This window comes from Capricornis sumatraensis, chromosome 2 (assembly GCF_032405125.1).
Source record: "Capricornis sumatraensis isolate serow.1 chromosome 2, serow.2, whole genome shotgun sequence".
In the NCBI taxonomy this organism is placed as follows: Eukaryota; Metazoa; Chordata; class Mammalia; order Artiodactyla; family Bovidae; genus Capricornis; species Capricornis sumatraensis.
The window spans coordinates 21,679,882-21,698,185 of NC_091070.1; the positions used below are offsets into that span (position 1 = coordinate 21,679,882).

The 18,304-nt window shown below is 52.2% G+C and overlaps 1 protein-coding gene across 1 annotated transcript in view; it reads right to left on the bottom strand.

Annotated features, from left to right (window-relative positions):
* The window catches only part of PLEKHD1 (pleckstrin homology and coiled-coil domain containing D1), a 29,557-nt gene extending 16,808 nt beyond the window's left edge, over positions 1-12,749 (bottom strand). The window contains exon 1 of the mRNA XM_068966083.1: positions 12,601-12,749. Within this exon, the coding sequence (XP_068822184.1) occupies positions 12,601-12,749 (149 nt within the window). The remainder of the gene's footprint in view (positions 1-12,600) is intronic.
* Positions 12,750-18,304: the final 5,555 nt, after the last annotated feature.

Consider the following 18,304-nt stretch of genomic DNA (forward strand, 5'->3'; position numbering starts at 1 on the left):
GAGCCTCAGTTTATTCACCTGTAGAATGGGAGTGATAACATGGACCTCATCCGGTTATTGTGAGGATCATTTGACACTGTGCTCATCACTCTGCCAATTTGAAGAAGAGCCAGGACTAGACTGTGGCACATTTCCACAGTCCTGTCACCCATAGAAAAATGGGAGACAGGGCACACAGGACCGCCTCTACCCTTCTCCTCCCCTTTCAGTGGTTACCAAATACTGCTATGGAATGAACTGTATTTCCCCAGATTTATAAACCGAAGCCCTAACCTCCAATGTGACTGTGTCTGGAGATGGGGTCTTATATTTCTTTTAAGATTTTTCTTCGATGTGGACCATTTTTGAAGTTTCTATAAAATTTGTTACAATATTGCTTCTGTTTTATGTTTTGGTTTTTTGGTCCCAAGGCATGTGGGATCCTAGCTCTCCAATCGCAACCAGGGATCAAACCTGCAGCCCCTGCACTGGAAGGTGGACTCTTAACTCAGGACTACCAAGGCAGTCCCTGGAAATAGGGTCTTTAGATAGTAGTTAAGGTTACATGAGGTCAAGAAGTGGGTCCACAATCCAATCCTATTAAGATGAAGCATTTGCTCTCCCACTTGGCCCCTTGAGAACATAGTGAGAAGGCGGCCATCGATAGTGAGAAGGCGGCCGTCGGCAAACCAGGAAGAGAGTCCTTCCCAGAAAGAACCTGCTTACATCAGCACCTGATCTCAGACTTTCAGCCTCCTAAGAAAATAAATTTCTGTTGTTGAGCAGAAGGATTTAACAGTGTAACAGATTGTTTACTCAAGCTATGGTATTTGCCTGAGCTGACCAAGATAAATACTTTCTTGCCTTTGTGACACTTCTAGAGACCCCTCCTCACTCAGAGCAAAGCCCTGTGCCAGGGATTCGGTGAGGGTGGCAGACAGATGGTCACTGGACACATGGGCAGGGACAGAATGGGGCTCTGGAGGCAAACAATTCCTATCCCTCAAGCCACAGCCTCTAGCCGGCTCCCAGCCTTGCAGAGTCTTCCCTTCAAATCTCCCCTACAAAATGAGGCCGTGAGTATCTGTCTCTTGGGGCTGCTACGAAGAAACGTTCATTGATTCAACAAATAATCGCTGCACTCCCACCTGTGCCAGGCAATGTTCTGAGTGTCGGGGACAGAGATGTGGACAAGAGAGACACAGATCCCTGTTCCCATAGAGCTTATACTTGAGTGTGTGTAGTGGGGAGGCAGACAGTAAATAAGAGAAAGTACCAGATGTTGATAAATGCTGTAGAGGAAAATAAAGCAGGGGGATCAATGGGGTGAGGGGTGGCTGGGGGAGGTTCTGATACTAAACAAAGTGGTCAAGGAGAGCCTGAAGGCATCATCTGTGGAAAGGTAAGTGTTCTAGGCAGAGGAGCCGTAGGTGCAAAGGCCCTGGAATGGGAAGTGTACCTGGTTCTGGAAGGAACTGCCGTGTGGCTGCAGCAAAGGGAACCAGGTAGAAAGCAGATTGTGTAAGGCCCTGTTGGCTACTATAATAGCATTAATGATAAAGTTAATGTTTATTCAGCACTTACCCCAAGCAATACATTATTGCAAATAGTTACACTCACTATTATCCAATAAGGGCTTCCCTGGTGGCTCAGATGGTAAGGAATCTGCCAGAAATGCGGGAGACTTGGGTTCAGTCCTTGGGTGGAGAAGATCCCCTGGAGAAGGAAATGGCATCCCACTCCAGCATTCTTGCCTGGAGAGTTCTGTGGACAGGGGAGCCTGGCAGGCTACAGTCCACAGGGTTGCAAAGAGTTGTTGATGACTGAGCAACTAACACTTTCATTATCCTGTGAGGCAGGTGTCTGCATTTTCTACGGGCAGAAATGAAGCAGAAAGGTGACATGACCTGCTGAAAGTCAGACTGCTAGTTGATAGAGGCTGATTTTTCCTCTGAGTAGGAGGGACAGGCACTGGAGGGTTCTGAGGGGAGTGACCCAATCCGATTCGTGCAGCAGAAGGCTCAGGCCGGCCGCCGGGCTGAGGACAGACCATTGCTGGAGGGCTAGGGGGTCAGGCATGCGATCCCTTTGGGGCTGGGGCCACAGGAGGGACAGGAAAGGACCCAGCGGATGAAGGCATGAAAAGTCCTCCACACCCGTCTGCCACGTAGGATGTCACGGCCCTCCTCTCTGTGTGCCGAGAGGCAGGGGAAGACGGATGTCCAGGGCATGCTTTATTCCAGACTTCAGCAGAGCTAGGGGCTCCCATGGCTACAGGGGTCATGAAGGGTCACGTGTCACGCATGCCAAGCCTGGTCTGGCTGCAGCTGCTCTGTTTGCTTTGGGTGGGGATGGGAATCAAGGGAAGGAAACTGGCATGGACCTGGGGGAGGAGGGTGACTCCCTGGCTGGCAAGAAGGAGGATCACCCAACAAAGGGTACATCTGGCAAGCTCACTTCAAGGACCCAAAGGGATGGCTTTGCTTGGAACCCTGTCTCAGTTCCTGCCCACTGCTCTAGCCGATGACTCTCAGCTTCTCTGCAGCAAGTGGGGGCCCAAGGTTAGAGTGCCCCTGCACAGAAGGATGCTTCCTCTTCCTGCCCCTTCCTCCAACATCCCCTTACTCCCGGGGTTCCGTTCTGACCACAAGCCAGGGGCTGCCTCCTTCTGAGTCCTGCAGAGTTGGGCTCACTGAATAAGGGCTGGAGATAGTCACTGGTTGCTTAGCTGTTCTCATGTGCTGCTTTCCATGCAAAGTGTGAAAGAAAAAGTGAAAGTGTTAGTTGCTCAGTCGTGTCCGACTCTTTGTGACCCCGTAGACTGTAGCCCACCAGGCTCCACTGTCCATGGAATTCTCCAGGCAAGAATACTGGAGTGGGTTACCATTACCTTCTCCAGGGGACATTCCTGGCCCAGATATCAAACCTGTTCTCCGGCATTGCGGGCAGATTCTTTACTGTCTGAGCCACCAGGGAAGCCCTAGGTATCAGTATTTGATCCATGTAATAATCCTGGAAGGTAGGGCTTTTTGTTCCCATTTTACAGATCAGGAAACTAAGGCTAAGCGATGAAGCTACACATGCAAGGTCAAACAGCCAGGGTAGAGGTGGAGCTGGGACTGGAAACACAGACCACAGCCTCCATTCCTACTCCCATACCACACTGCCTCAGAAGCTGCTTTGGCCTTTGGGCCATCACCTGGGCAGGAAACAGATGGGCCAAAGGCAGTAGGTGTCAAGGCTGGGGTAGACAAGCGTCAGAACTCGGCCGCTTACCAGCAGTGTGACCAGGGCAAGTCCTCTGATCTCTCTAGGGCTCTGGTCCCCCAGGGGAACTTGAAAACACTAACAGTACATATATCTCTTAGGGTTGTTGGGATAGTGAAAAGAGTTGTTCACATAAAGTCTTTGAACATTGTGTGACACATGGTAAATATTCCTTAAACATTTACTTTTATTAATACTATTTATTATTATTAGGTTCAGTGTCTGCCGCTGCCTCCCTTGACCTCCTTTCCCATTTGTGCTCAAAAAACTCCTACTGGCAAGAGCTCTTGGCTTCAGCCCAGCTGGCCAACTCACTGTCCTCCAAATACACAGCCCTTTCCTGCACCTGCCCCTCCCTCCTGTCCAAAGCCCACCCTTCTACCCAGGCCAACTTCAGTCCTGGGCAAAGCTTCGTCTCCAGTCCTAGCCCCTGGGGTCTCCCTGTCTAGTCCTAAGCTTCAGTGAAGCCCAGACTGTGTGCATGAGTAAAGGGTCTTTGTTTGCCCTGGCTGCCTCTTCTCTCTGGTCTTAAAGAATTTCACCTCTAGATGAAGGAAAATTTACCAGGTACCAAGACGCTCACTTTTCTAAGTGCTTTATTGACATTATCTGATTTAATCTCTCACGACAACTCTGAGAGTTGGGGCTGTATTTCCATTTCACTGATGAAGGAACTGAGACACAGAGAGATTCAGCAGCTAGTAAGGGGCAGACTGGAAACTCAGTTTGCCAGCTTGTTACCAGACCAGGTTCATCTGCCCGACATGCAGCAAGCCAAATGCTGAGACACTGAGGTTTGCAGCAGAGAAGGAGCGTGTGTGTGGCAGCCAGTAGCTCATGTTATGTATATACTAACACTGCGTTGGAAGTTAAAACCTACTGAGAAAAAATTATGCAACTTGACTCCAACAAGTGTCACCCCAAGAACCTGGATTCTTAGGAAATATCTTCTCATGGATCCCATCAGGAAATAGGTTTATATCTGAGGGATTACTTAAACTGTCTTTTTTTTTTTTTTTTTAAGATTTTCTTTCTTTATATGGAACCATTTTTAAAGTCTTTTATTTGCTACAAGATTGCTTCTGTTTTTTTCATGTTTTGGTGCTTTGGCCCCAAGGTTTGTGGGACCTAACTCCCCAACCGCGGTTCGAACCCTCACCCCCTACAGCGGCAGGCAAAATCCTAAACACTGAACAACTAGGGAAGTCCCCTAAACTGTCATTCTTTTGTGAGCTGGCTAGGATTTATATTCCTTCTTGTTAAAACTCTGTACTTGCTCTTTGCCACATATCCTTAAGCCCCAAACTCTAATTCATATGATGATTATTCAACATAAAGACTAAGCATCTGCCTTCAAAAGAGAAAAAAAACCCAGATCCAAAACATGGTCCCACGTTTGCAATCAAATGCAAAACAATTCCATTCCTCTAATTCTCCGTAGGCCTTCCACCCGTATCAGCAGAAGGTAGTCCTCTTCTGTCAAAGCCGAGGAACTGAATCAAGAGATAGGGGAGGACTGAAAGCATGCCCCATGGGCTGAAAAATCCATAACAGAAACTGGTGACTAATGCAAATTCTTGAGCTTGTCTTAACAGACCAGCAGATAAGGGAACAGCTTGTTTAAAAGCCCTCTGCTTGTAACACAACAAACTGGCTGAAACCAGGAGGACCCAACACATCTGATCAGAGTCTGCATAGAACAGACCTGCTCGCCCCACAGGTGATGTTTTGACGTCACAGCCCCAGGTTCCCTCCATTTCGGACTTCCCTGGAATTTGCACATGCCTTCCATAAAGAAGCATGGAACTCAGATGCGCCTGTGCAGAACACAGACTCCTTCATCTCCTTCCTCCAGTCACCTCCCCCCATGCCTCAGACTCCCTTCTTGTTTAGACCATAAATACCCCAAGCTGCTTGCCTCTGGGGAGGCAGATTTGACCTTTTCTCTGCTGCAAAGCTGGGTGGCTCAGCATCTGGCTTGCTGTGTGTCAGGCAAGCCAAGTTGGCTGGGTAACACGCTGACAAAGTTCAGGTTCTCAGCCGCTCTGCTCTCTGATGCCCAGCCCCTCTCACCACTACTCTTGGCTCTCCTTACTGTTTCAGACCTGGCATCGTGATTTGTCTTCTTAGAGCTTCTCTCTGCAAGGTGACTGCAAGCCCCTGGCCAGCTCAGGTCAGAGAGCATGAGCGAATCTCCTGGTACAGTCTGGGCTTGATGATTTCCTGTCCTCAGGGAGTTTATAGGCAAACACTGATTGTACAAATCAATAATTTAAAACCCAGCCAATGCTTACACAGCTCCTCCTTTGTGGCAGGCACTGTTTTAATAACATCAGAATGATTGTTAACCATTCACTCCTCACATGAGCCAGATGAAATGAGCAGAGAACAGAGAGGTTAAGTAGCATGCCCCAGGTTACACAGCTGGCAAGTGGGGAGCTGGGAACGTTGTAAAGCACCAGGGTATCCTGCCACTTCATAAATCTGTATGAGAAACAGGAAGAGAACAGATGGGTGAGGAATGAATGGTTTGGGTGTCCAGCCCGGAATGTTCTCTGAGAGGGGGTGATAACTGCGCAGGGTTTGGAAGGATGAATAGGAGTGTCTAGGAAACTAAGAGGACGAGGGAAGTGGAGAAGCGTCTCAGACAGAAGGCACAGCAGATGCAACGAACATTGTGTTTCAAGGCTATCGGAACACGCCTGGTATCGCTGGCAGCTAAGTGCCCAAGGGGTGAGCAGTGGTGTGGGGGAAGGCAGTGAGAGGTGAGTTCAAGTCAAAGACAGCAGTGGGGACCAGACACGGCTGGGGCTTGTGGTCCCTGTGAGAAGGTGGGGCCCCTTGTGGCAGATGACAGGAGCTGCCAGCGGGCTTCAGACAGGGCCCTTGTGGGGTCACCTTGCAGTTTTAGACGTGGAGAAGTTGTCTCGGAGGGCTCCAGAGTTGGGCAGAGGGGCAGATTAGAGTTCTTGGTTGTTGCTGATAAAAGTCAGCAGAGCTTGCTGAACAGACAAAGGAGGGAGAGCAGAATCTGGGATGACACGAGGGCCAGGACACTAACTGAGGTGCCAGGCGGGCAAGGTGCCATCCGAGCCGAACCCGGGAGCCCAGGAAGGTTTTCCTCAGCTTTGCTTCCACCTTTACTCCCCTCCTCAGTGCCCTGAAGGCAACAAGGGCTCAAGCAGAGCTTGACGGTCAACATGGGCCTCACAGTAGATCCAGCTGGAAGCAAGCAGAAAAGGCTACTTAGGCCCACAAGTACCTTCTAAATTGAATGGGTCCTGGCAAAGCAAGGCCCATCTACACTGCTCCTGAAGGTTTGGAAGTGCAAAGCTAAGTGTGAGTGTAGGGGCTGGGAAGGGCGTTGCGTCACAGAGTGAGAGAAACTTGGAGTGGAGGGGAATCCTGGAGAGCAGAAGGGAGGTGGGGTGAGGGGAGAGGGCAGAGGAGAGAGGATGCAGGGAAGATCCAAGAGCCTGGGCCCTACAGGGTCAAGAGACAGCAGAGAACAATCCCAGCCCTGGTGGTAGTGAGATGCAGTATCTGGAAGGCTCAGGAAACCAGGGAACTGACCCAACTAGGTGCTTGTACCTCTGGGATTTAAATACCTCTCCACCCTGCTCTTTGACAAACCTTCTTTTCATGCTGAAGCAGGAAATGGCAACCCACTCTAGTATACTTGTCTAGAGAATCCCATGGACAGAGGAGCCTGGTGGGCTACAGTCCATGCGGTCACAAAGAGTTGAACATTTACTTTCCCTACACAGTCTACAAGGCCCCAGAAAGCTTGTGTGGAGGCTGGTGCATCAGTGCGGCGGGGGGGGATGTGGGGCGAGACTGAGGAAGGAGCCAGGGTCCATATCTGCTAATGCAACAAGGAGCATCTACGCTGGGCAGCCCGTTCATCCACAGATAAGGAAACAAGAACTTGGAGCCCCTGGGGATCAGCAGAAACCCTGGCCTGTGGAAGTGTGAAAGGCCATGGGTTACCCGCTCCAGGAAGGCAGGACACCCAGCCTGCCAGCCTCTTCTTCCTGGAGACACCAACATCCAGAACAGGAGCAGCACCCAGCCTTCCTGGGCACTGAGCTCCTCGGGCACTGAGAAAGGGGGTGTGGGGTGTGGAGTCAAGTAAATCCTAGAGCCAGGGAAGGACGGCTTATCAGAAGTGTCCCTTTCAGAAGCGGCAGAAATGACACAGCTCCCAGTGCATATCCCTTTTTGTTCCTTCTGGGCAGCCTGGCACACTCAGGGAATGCCCACCCTGGCCTCTGCTACTTGTCTGGCTCTAGGTCTGAGATGGCAGGACAGCAGAAATCCCGCCTGTGAAGTACATGGGTGATGACAAGTGAGGGTTTATGCAAAGATCACCAAGTACAAGGGGCTCCAAACAATGTTAGCAGAGGGGATATATGTATACCTATAGCTGACTCACATTGTTGTACAGCAGAAACTAACACAACATCGTAAGCAATTGTGTGCATGCTCACTCAATCATGTCTGACTTTGTGACCCCATGGACTGTAGCCCACCAGGCTCCTCTGTCCATGGGATTTTTCAGGCAAGAATACTGGAGTGGGTTTGTCATTTCCTCCTCCCAGGGATCTTTCCAACCCAGGGATCAAACCACATCTCTCGCGTCTCCTGCTTTGGCAGGTAGGTTCTTTACCACTGGAACCACCTGGGAATTATACTCCAATTTTAAGAAATAAAGAACAACTTGGCAGAATTCTTTGAACAGCATAGGAAAGACAAGTTGACTAGGCCAAGCAGGCAATAATGCAGCGGCACTGGGTGACGTAGGAGGGGACCTTGGAACCCACCCTCTGCCCCCCACCTCCCCGTGGTAGAGTTAAGGCACCTCTACAATCACCAGGGAACAGAGTTTAAACGCCACAATTTGATCCATTTCCATTTGACGGATGAGACACTGCCAGCCAGTGAGATGTGAGGCAGCTATGCCTTGGCCTGGGTTACACAGCTGGTCACTCGCAGAGCTGGGACTGGAACTCAGGGCACCTGCCTCTGAGCCTGGGTTCACTTGCCACCAGGGCCACAACCGCTCTAAGTGTTCCGCTTGAGTTCTGGCCCCTGTTTTCAAGCAGCCCATCAATACCCTCTAATGACAGCTCCTGGGGGTGGGGAGGGAGAAGTATGTCTTATTTGCATAAGCAACTCATTTAACTTCAGGCCAGGCAAATCGTCACGTGACCCCAGTGAAGCCTGACATAATGGGTGCCATTTCATCTTACAGCTACACTATGATCTGGAGAGTGTACCCAGATCATACTTAAACTAAGGACTCAAAACAACCTTGATGCCACCATCTTAGACGGATCTGGGGAGAACCCTGAGCTGCCACCTAGCCACTGCCCACCACCAAACACTGTCATTCTGAAAGAAGTTGGGAGAGCACAAGTTGATTATAAAAAAAGTAGAGAGGCCTGCAGACTGGGATAGAACAGGCAGAAATGCTGTAGCCGTGCTGGGGGGACACCTCCCAGTCAGCTGTGAGAAATGCTATGTGCGCCAGGAAGCAAGACCAAGTTTCAGTGTCACTGGAGTGAAGCAGAGCTTGAGTGGAGGTGACGGGCAAGCTCTCCCCCTGCAGCCCTTTGGGACAGTGTCACAGTGTCGCCTTTAGGAAGCGGTGCTCAGAGCCAAGGCTGAAACTCCCGGACCCAAATCTCTGTGGGAAGAAAGTCTCCTCAAGTCTTTTTGGTGGGATGAACACCAGCTGCATAGAGCATCTTTCCACATCTTCGCAGGTTGTGGCCTGAGATTTGGGAAATGAGGCCCCCTCGTCTCCAGGGTTCCCCTGGCACTTAGCAGACACCATGAGTCTCAGCTCCCTGAGGCAGGGCCCGCCGATGCTCCACAAGAGTGAGCTAATGCTCAGGGCCCACTGGTCACCTTATACCTGGGGGAGGAGGAAGGACACGAGTGTAGACGTCCCAGATGCAGGAAGGAATCAGCTGGGCCCTCCTTATCAGAGGCTCCAGCCTTGGGAGATGTGGAGAGGGATTAGGGACTGGATTGGACTGAAAGGAAATCTAACCAGTCAATCCTAAAGGAAATCAACCCTGAATATTCATTGGAAGGACTGATGCTGAAGCTGATGCTCCAATATTTTGGCCACATGATGGGAAGAGCCGACTCATTGGAAAAGACCCCGATGCTTGGAAAGACTGAGGGCAACAGGAGAAGTGGGCAACAGAGGATGAGATGGTGGGATGGCATCATCCACTCAATGGACACAGGTTTGAGCAAACTCTGGGAGACAGTGAAGGACAGGGACGCCTGGCATGCTGTAGTCCATGGGGTAGCAGAATCGAATGTGACTTCACGACTGAACAACAACTGGAATGCTGGGAAAAGAATGAAGCCCTGGGAGAGAGCTGGCCTGTCTGCTGGACCAGTGCTACTGCGCGGCTGACAATGGCCCAGGCAGAGAGGTTTCACTCCTGTCCTACTTGTCTCTGAGCACCTGCGTCTCCACTGCTCACAGGTGAGGGGGAGGAGTCACCCTCTAGACACCTCTCCCAGATCCTCTGATCCAACTGCTAAAAAAACGTTGTGGATTCCTTTCTCTTTTTGTTGTTCATGGGGGAAAAAAGCAGGCCCTTCAGCTCGAGGGCATCTTCCCACCCCGGGATGGGAAGGGCTGCTCAGGCACTAGGAGCTGGCGGCACAGGCCCTGAGACAGGCCCTGAGCGGAAGAGGTTTTACAGAACCCAACCGGCCGCAGCCGCTCCCATCCTGCCCATGAGTTATTTATGCGGCTCAGGAGCCTTTCCAGGCCCCCTCATCTTAGCTGCTTCCCCCCTCAACCATGGCATCGATCGCTCTAATGGCAGGGCTCTGCGGCGGCAGGCCTGAGTGCCCCCTCCCCAGGCCTTCCTGTGGCTGCTAATTAGCTGGAGTCCAAAGAGGCCACAGATAGGTAACTGGGGCCCAAGGGGCCCTTCTGGGAAGTGAAGGGGCTAAGCTTAGCATCAGGCCTCCCCCCGCCCCATTCCAGACCCTCTCTGGCTGGCTGTTGCTGATCCAAGGCTAAATCATATGTGTGTGTGTGTGTGTGTGTGTGTGTGTGTGTGTGTGTTTATCTGTGAGCATGGACAGAGGCCTAGAGAGGTCAGGGGAATGTTAGCTCTTTCCTGAGTCCCAGGGAAGGAGGAATCTTTGCACAGGGGCAACTCCAGAATTCCCATGAAGGAACAAGAGTGTGAAAATCTCCTTGGAAGGGGGCTGGAGGACTTGACTTTGCAGAGCGTGTACACTGTTCTTACTTGGGCTGGATGATTTTTTGAGTGGCTGTGGGAGCTACTGGTGGAGATTCTTGGGGCAGGGGTGCTACAGCTCTCCAAGGCCCTGGGCTCCATCACTGCTTTTAGCTGGGGAACTTCCACAATGCCTCCCAGCCCTGGAATCAACTGCAGATGCAGGGGCCAAGTCCCCACACCTGTGGGTGAGGGGAACTAGGGGACAGACCTGGGGGTTGCAGATCCCCAGCACTTACTAGGAATGCCAACAGGTGAAAATGCATGGAAAGGGATGTCTTGGAGGACAAGACCCAAAGGTAATACCAAGGACAGCAGCTAGACCCAACAGAGGAGTGTTGTCTGCCTGGAGCAACTGAGGTAGAAGGGTGTGGTGGGGTGCATTCTGCTAATGGTTCTTGAATTTATAAGCAGCCTCCCCACACCCACTTGATGCCCTTGGTAGAGACAAGCCTGCTCCTGGTGCTTGAGAGCTGCCGCTCAGCCCTGGAAACCCCTCACAGCATGGCTTCTCTGCTGCCCCAGGCCTCCACTCAGGGGATCAGAGATAAGCTTAACTTTGGAGGAACTCAAGGAGCCGCCATCCCGTTAAACCCCAAAGAGAAGTCCAGCAGAAGCCAGGTGTGTAAAATGTGAAACAGCATCCACAGCTCCGTTTGTTCTGCAGACATATTAAATAATTCATCAAAGCAGAACATCAAAACCACTATTACCATGTCCCTCTGGACTGTGTTCCTGCGCACATAGGAAGCCCCCCTGCTCAGGGGCAGACGCACAGGGTGGGATGGAAGGGGCATCTAGACCCCCTTCTAGTTTCCTGGCAGGGTCATGCCTCCAGGCAGGAGCCATCACACAGCAAGTCTCAGAGCTGAGATTGCCCTGAAGGTGAGAACTTTCCAGAAGATGGCCCATTGCTCCTGAAACCAGCACTGGGGGATCCCTGCAAGTTCAGGGCTGTGAACTCCCCCTCCCTCCAATACCCTCCAGGCTCAGTTATGGGTGGCTACCGGCCTCTAGGGAGCGGCCTTGGAGCTGGGACCTGGAGGCTGATGCTGAAGACCCAGGCTGCTTTGACCTTCCCCGCCACCCCTTCCACAGGATCAGTCCTTCTGACAGGACCCATCCATCCTCAGTCCTGCCCCATCTCCCTTCCCCCAGCCCCCAAGAGTCCCTCCTTTCTGTTCCAGCTTCTCTGCCTGAAGCACTGGAGTCTCCCTTCTGTAGGCCCAGTTTAAAGACACACATGAGTGCATGTTCATGCTAAGTCGCTTCAGTCGTTTCCAACTCTGTGACCCCAAGGACTGTAGCCTACCAGGCTCCTCTCTCCATGGGATTTCCCAGCCAAGAAAACTAGAGTGGGTTGCCATGCCCTCCTCCAGGAGATCGTCCCAACCCAGGGATCAAACTCAGTCTCTTACATCTCCTGGATTGACAGGCAGGTTCTTTAGAACTAAAGAAGCCCCAGCTTCCACCTGGGAAGCCCCAGTTCCCAGTAAGACTCCTCCAGGGGTGAGCACAGACTCTCCAAGGCCCTTCCTCTCTCCCCTGGCCAGTGCCTTTCGGAAGCTCCCTCCCTGCATGTTACCCGGTTGTTGGGCGTAGATGGAAGTGAGCGGTGGACGGTAGGACACCCATGCCTCACCTCTAAGCCCACTTCTAGAAGCCTGGGGCAGAGGGATGTGAATATGATGGAACTGGGGGCGGGGTCCCAGGGAGGCTGGCTGAAGACAGGGTTTCTTCCTCCGCGGCAGAGTACGGCCCAATCTGACCCAGCTGGGCCCCAAACCACCGCCACGATCTCTTCCGCCCGCGCCCACTCTCCCCACCCCGATTTAGATCCATTCCACAGAGAACTCAGCGGCCCCACCCTAGCTCGACCAGCCTCGGGCAGGGGTGACCCGGTCCGAGGTTGGGATCCACATCTTCCAGGAGAAGCCAGCGAAGAGCGAAATGGGGCGAGGCCAAGGTCACAAGGAAGGCAGGCGCAGGACGGCAGTGAGGGGTTCAGTAGGGGGTCCTTAGGCCCTGATTCCCTCCCCAGGTGGTCCTCACTTGGCGCGGGAGGGGCACTCACCGCCGGGACCACTTGGCCGACGGCCTCCCGAAGGACCGCTTCCACAGCACACCGTAGAGCTGCACCTTGGTGCTGATGTCTAGCGCGTCCGAGTCAGCCTGCTCCAGAGACGGCGAGGGCGACACCGAGTTGGACTTGGACGTGAACATCCTGCCTCGGCGGGGCTGCCCGCGGCCGGGCCCACCCGCTCCCCGGGGCCGGCAGGGACGCGGGGCTCTGGGCGAGGGCGGGCTCGGCGCGAGGCTGCGGGGAGGCGACGTCGGCGGGCGCCGTCTGGGCGCGTCCCAGCCGGCGGAGACGCGGAGCGGCGCGGCCCGGGAGCTGCGGCATGCAAGTGCGCGGGTCCCGGAGCGCGGCGGCTAGGGGCGAGGGGGCGCGCAGCCTGCGGCTCGGGCTCCCGGCTGCGGCGGGCCCGGCGGGGAGGGAGGCTCAGCCTCCAGTAACAGCATCACCCCCCTCTCCCTGCGACAGCCCCAATTCTGGTGGCCCCGATTGGCTGGGAGGGGCAGGTGAGCTGGCTGGAGGCCGGCCGCGAGCGCCAATCAGTGCGGGCGCCGGCGGGAGGGCCGGGCTCCGTGCGTCCGGAAGGTCCCGGCGGGTAGCCTGGCCCCGGGACGCAGCCCCAGCTCGCCACCCCCGCCCCGCGGGCCCATTTCTCCCCGGGCTCCTTCTCGCATGGGGCGCCTACATCGAAACCGGGGACACGTCTGCTTTGTGACGGGCTTGGAGTCACTCCTCCAGATCCTTAAACTCGTTTTGGATGCGAGAGAGCAGACGATTGGGCTTGGAGTCCCACATCAGTCCTTACGAGGTTCGGGGAAGCGGCAGTGAACCTTAGTTTTCTCTCCTTTAGGGCGGAGACCCCTTGCCTCCTCGGGCAGGGCAGGGAGCAGGTGAGACTTCGGCCGGTGCCCGAGCACCCGCCGGGAGAGGAGACTCCAGCGCGGCTGGGAGCCCCTCCCCGCCCGACTCAGGTGGGTCTCACTTTGCACCACCGCTGCCCCCATCCGGATCAGATTCCCCTTCCCAGAACTTGGCTGCCGGCGTCGGAATTGGGCACTCAGTGCCAGTCCCGAACGGTCCGTGCCGCTGGTGTCCGTGATTTATCTGCGCGCCTGGCCCGTGCTCCCTGGGGCCTGGCGCTCCATCCACTTCCGCTCCTCTCGGCGGCTCTAGTTGATCGTCTCACTTTCAGGCGAGGGCAGACGCCTGTCCAAACCCTGGGGACCGCCTGCGGAGAGATTCTGTTAGCACCGCCGCCTGTGGGCACCGCTCCCAACGCAGGGAAGCGAATCTGCGCGGTGAGACGCAGCTAACAGAACCAGGCTGCAGTCTCCCTCCCCCTGGCCGGGGCGCCGCAGCCATCTCTGGGCAGGCAGGTTTCTTGTGAGCGTTTGGGAAAACCCTCCTCCTCAGGGTTTCTAGATGCCTCACTTGTAAGATAAATAAGTCCGATTGGAACAGAGGTTTGCAAATAGGTAGTTGTTCAGTCACTAAGTCGTGTGTCAGACTCTGAGACCCCACGGACTGCCGCAGGCCAGGCTTCCCTGTCCATCAGCATCTCCTGGAGTTTGCTCAAACTCAGTCCATCCAGTTGGAGATGCCACCCAACCATCTCATCCTCTGTCTTCCCCTTCTCGTCTTGCCCTCAGCCTTTCCCAGCATCAGGGTCTTTTCCAGTGAGTCGGCTCTTCGAATCGGGTGGCCAAAGTATTGGAGCTTCAGCTTCAGCATCAGTCTTTCCAATGAGTATTCAGGATTGATTTCCTTTAGGATTGACTGGTTTGATCTCCTTGGTGTCCAAGACACTCTCAAGAGTCTTCTCCAGCACTGCAAATAGGTAGCCTGAGTGTCAAATCACTTTATAGATAAACTTTATTAATTTGCCAAAGTAAAAAGTAAAAAATTGAGGTATTAATTAAAGTATGACAAAACGTACTGATCTGAAGTATTTGTTTGATGAAGTTTATTTGATGAATGTAAACACAGTCAGTGACTGAACTGAACTGAACTGATACACAGTCACCACTACCCAAAGCAAGATGCAGTGCATTTCCATCACCCCAGAAGTTTCCCTCATGCTCATGCTTACTCAGCATCCCCTCCTCACTCCCTCCCAGGCAAGCCACTTTCTGACTCATCAACCTTTACAAGCCTTTGTAAAAGTTTATACTGCAATGCCTAAAATGGCATTCTCTACAGAGCAACTATCCCGTTGTCTTTCAACCTGCCCGCTTCTCTCACTGTTAACCTGCTTGAGTTCTCCCTGTAGGCATTTGAATTTATGATCTTCACTCAGTGCTCCTCCAAGGCCTTCCCAGGTCTACATAGTATGAGTCTAGTTAAGAAAAGTGAAAGTGAAGTCGCTCAGTCATGTCTGACTCTTAGCGACCCCATGGACTATAGCCTACCACGTTCCTCCATCCATGGGATTTTCCAGGCAAGAGTACTGGAGTGGGTTGCCATTTCCTTCTCCAGGTGATCTTCCCAACCCAGGGATTGAACCTGGGTCTCCTGCATTGTGGGCGGACACTTTACCATCTGAGCCACCTAGTTAAGAAGGAGCTTAACAAAGGCCTTCTCCAGCCTGGCACCTTTCCCCTAACCGAGTCCTGGGGTCCTAAGCCCAGGCAACATCCCCTTGTTTCTCCCTGTCCAAAGGGGCCGATTTGAATTCCCCTCTTGGCTCATGTTGCCCTGCAGAACATCTTAGGCTCAGCTATAACACAGGGTCTAGGGCTCGAGTCCATCAGAAGGAAAGAGACAGGACTAGGAAGATGATGAGAGCCCTCAGAGGGGATACAGAGTAGACATTTCACGCATTGGGGGGTTATTTGGGGCACATGCTTTAATGCTTGGAAAATTTCCTACTTTAGGAGTTCTGTTTTTTCCAGATGGGAGCCTGAACACTTGTGTTGGAAGCTTGTGGTGTGGAGTTCACTGGTCAGGGGATCAGGGCGGAACTCTGAGTGGCAGGTGACAAACATGAGGAGAGAGCGTGCACAGCCATCAGTTTTCCAAGAGCGAATACCAGAGGCATCTGTCTGGCTTTGGGCGATAGCTGGGGCTGCCGGGTTGTGTTCCCAGCTACAGCTTCTAGCAGCATTTGACTGGCTGCAGGGGCAGTCACAGGCGGGTGGGCTCCTGGCAGCACCCACATGGCAGCATCAACAGCCTGCCCATCCGGCTGCTTCTGCAGTTGTGGGAGAAAGGCAGGATGCCTGGAATCATCTTTGAAGAAGTCCTTCCCAAGAAGAAGGGCTGGGTGAGCCCAGATGGCTCCTGGGAAAGCACCATCTTGTTCCATTTCTTCAGTGGAAGAAATTGAGGACAGGTTTCTTCAGCGGCAAAGAGAAAGCAATCTTTGCCTCTTCTCTCTGCATACAGGACATCTGTATAGACCTTAGCCAGAGGTCTATTGACATAGACCCCTGGTCTATAGCCAGAGATGTCTATAGACATCTGTATAGACATCCTAATAGACCTTAGCTAATGATAGTCAGGGAGAGGTGGAAAGACTGCCACGAGGCAAGCAGCGTGAGTGTGATGGTCCACTAGCTACTAAATGGCTCCTGCTTCCCTCAACTAACTGGTCCAGATCAAGACAAGCCAGGCTCGTTAGAAGCCGTTTCTACTTCCATCGTGTTCTCTGCTCCAGCTGGTGCGAGTGCAGGATGTCTGGCGGATAGTTCAGCAGAAGACACACCAAGCAGGATGCCAGTCCACTGCCCCAGCCCGAGTGTGGGCCAGGGCTGTCCAATCTTATCAGAAGGTAAGTCAGGGTGGAAACTCAGGGTCCTGGTGCACTGCAGACTCAAACACAGAGCTGATGTTCTGAATATATGATTTACGTCGTATTTACTTCCTTTCATGTTGGAAACATCCCCAATGAGGTGTGTTACTTTTAGTTTTCCAGATGAGAAAAATGAAGTTCAAAACAGTTGTCTACCTAAGATCACCAAGCAATTCATTTCCTGGAACATGGTAGGCACTCACATATGTGCTGAATGAAGGAAAGTGGCAGGACTTGGTTTGAATCCTAAGTCCATGCTTCTCACACTGCAGCACACTGCTGCGTAAGGTGCCAACTGGAGAAATCTGGACCTGTCTTTCAGTCTTTCCCCTTTTTTCCCAGTAGCTTCTCTCAGTTGCCAGCTCATTTACAGTGCCAGGCTCCTACAGTACTGAAGGTAAGACTCCACTTGCACTATAAAATTCCAGCCTTTCAGCTGTGTTCAGGAATAGGTCCCTAATAATGAACACACATTTTCTTTTTCCTGTTGTTTTTATTTTTTGCCAGCTTTCCTGAGATATGATTTACAAGTGAAAATTGTATAGCTTTAATACATGTGTTCTAAGTCGCTTCAGTTGTGTCTGACTCTTTGCAACCCTATGGACTACAGCTCACCAGGTTTCCCTGTTCTTCACTACTCCCAGAGTTTGTCAGTGATGACATCCAACCTTCTCATCTTCTGTTGCCCCCTTTTCCCCCTGCCCTCAGTCTTTCCCAGCATCAGGGTTTTTTCCAATGAGTTGGCTCTTCACATTAGGTGACCAAATTATTGGAGCTTCAGCTTTAGCATCAGTCATTCCAATGAATATTCAGGCTTGATCTCCTTTAGGATGGACTGGTTGGATCTCCTTGCAGTCCAAGGGACTCTCAAGAGTCTTTTCCAGCACCACAGTTTGAAAGCGTCGTTTCTTTGGAACTCAGCCTTCTTCTCTATGGTCCAGCTCTCACATCCATACATGACTACTGGAAAAACTATAGCTTTGACTAGACAGGTCTTTGTCGGCAAAGTAATATCTCTGGTTTTTAATACACTATCTAGGTTTGTCATAGCTTTTCTTTCAAGGGGCAAGTGTCTTTTAATTTCATGGCTGCAGTCACCATTTACAGTAATTTTGGAGCCCAAGAAAATAAAGTCTGTCACTGTTTCCATTGTTTCCCCATCTATTTGCATTAGGTGATGGGACCAGATGCCATGATCTTAGTTTTTTCATGTTGTTTTAAGTCAGTTTTTTCACTCTCCTCTTTCACCTTCATCAAAAGGCTTTTTAGTTCCTCTTCGCTTTCTGACATTAGGGTGGTGTCATTTGCATATCTGAGGTTATTGATATTTCTCCTGGCAATGTTGATTCCACCTGTGCTTCATCCAGCCCAGCATTCTGCATGATATACTCTGCACACGAGCGGAGCTACTCCATGCCCGAGGGCAGGGGTGGTGGCCAAGGGGAGCTACCCCCACTTCCAAGGTAAGGGGCAGTGGCTGCGCTTTGCTGGAGAAGCTGTGAAGAGAGACCCCACGTCCAAGGTAAGAGAAACCCAAGTAAGATGGTAGGCACTGAGAGAGGGGATCAGAGGGCAGACAGAGTGAAACTACAATCACAGACAACTAGCCAGTCTGATCACATGGACCACGGCCTTGTCTAACTCAGTGAAACTAAGCCATGCCATGTGGGGCCACCCAAGACAGCTGGGTCACAGTGGAGAGGTCTGACAGAATGTGGTCCACTGGAGAAGGGAATGGCAAACCACTTCAGTATTCTTGCCTTGAGAACCCCATGAACAGTATGAAAAGGCAAAAAGATAGGACACTGAAAGATGAACTCCCCAGGTCGGTAGGTGCCCAATATACTGCTGCAGATCAGTGGAGAAATAACTCCAGAAAGAATGAAGGGATGGAGCCAAAGCAAAAACAAT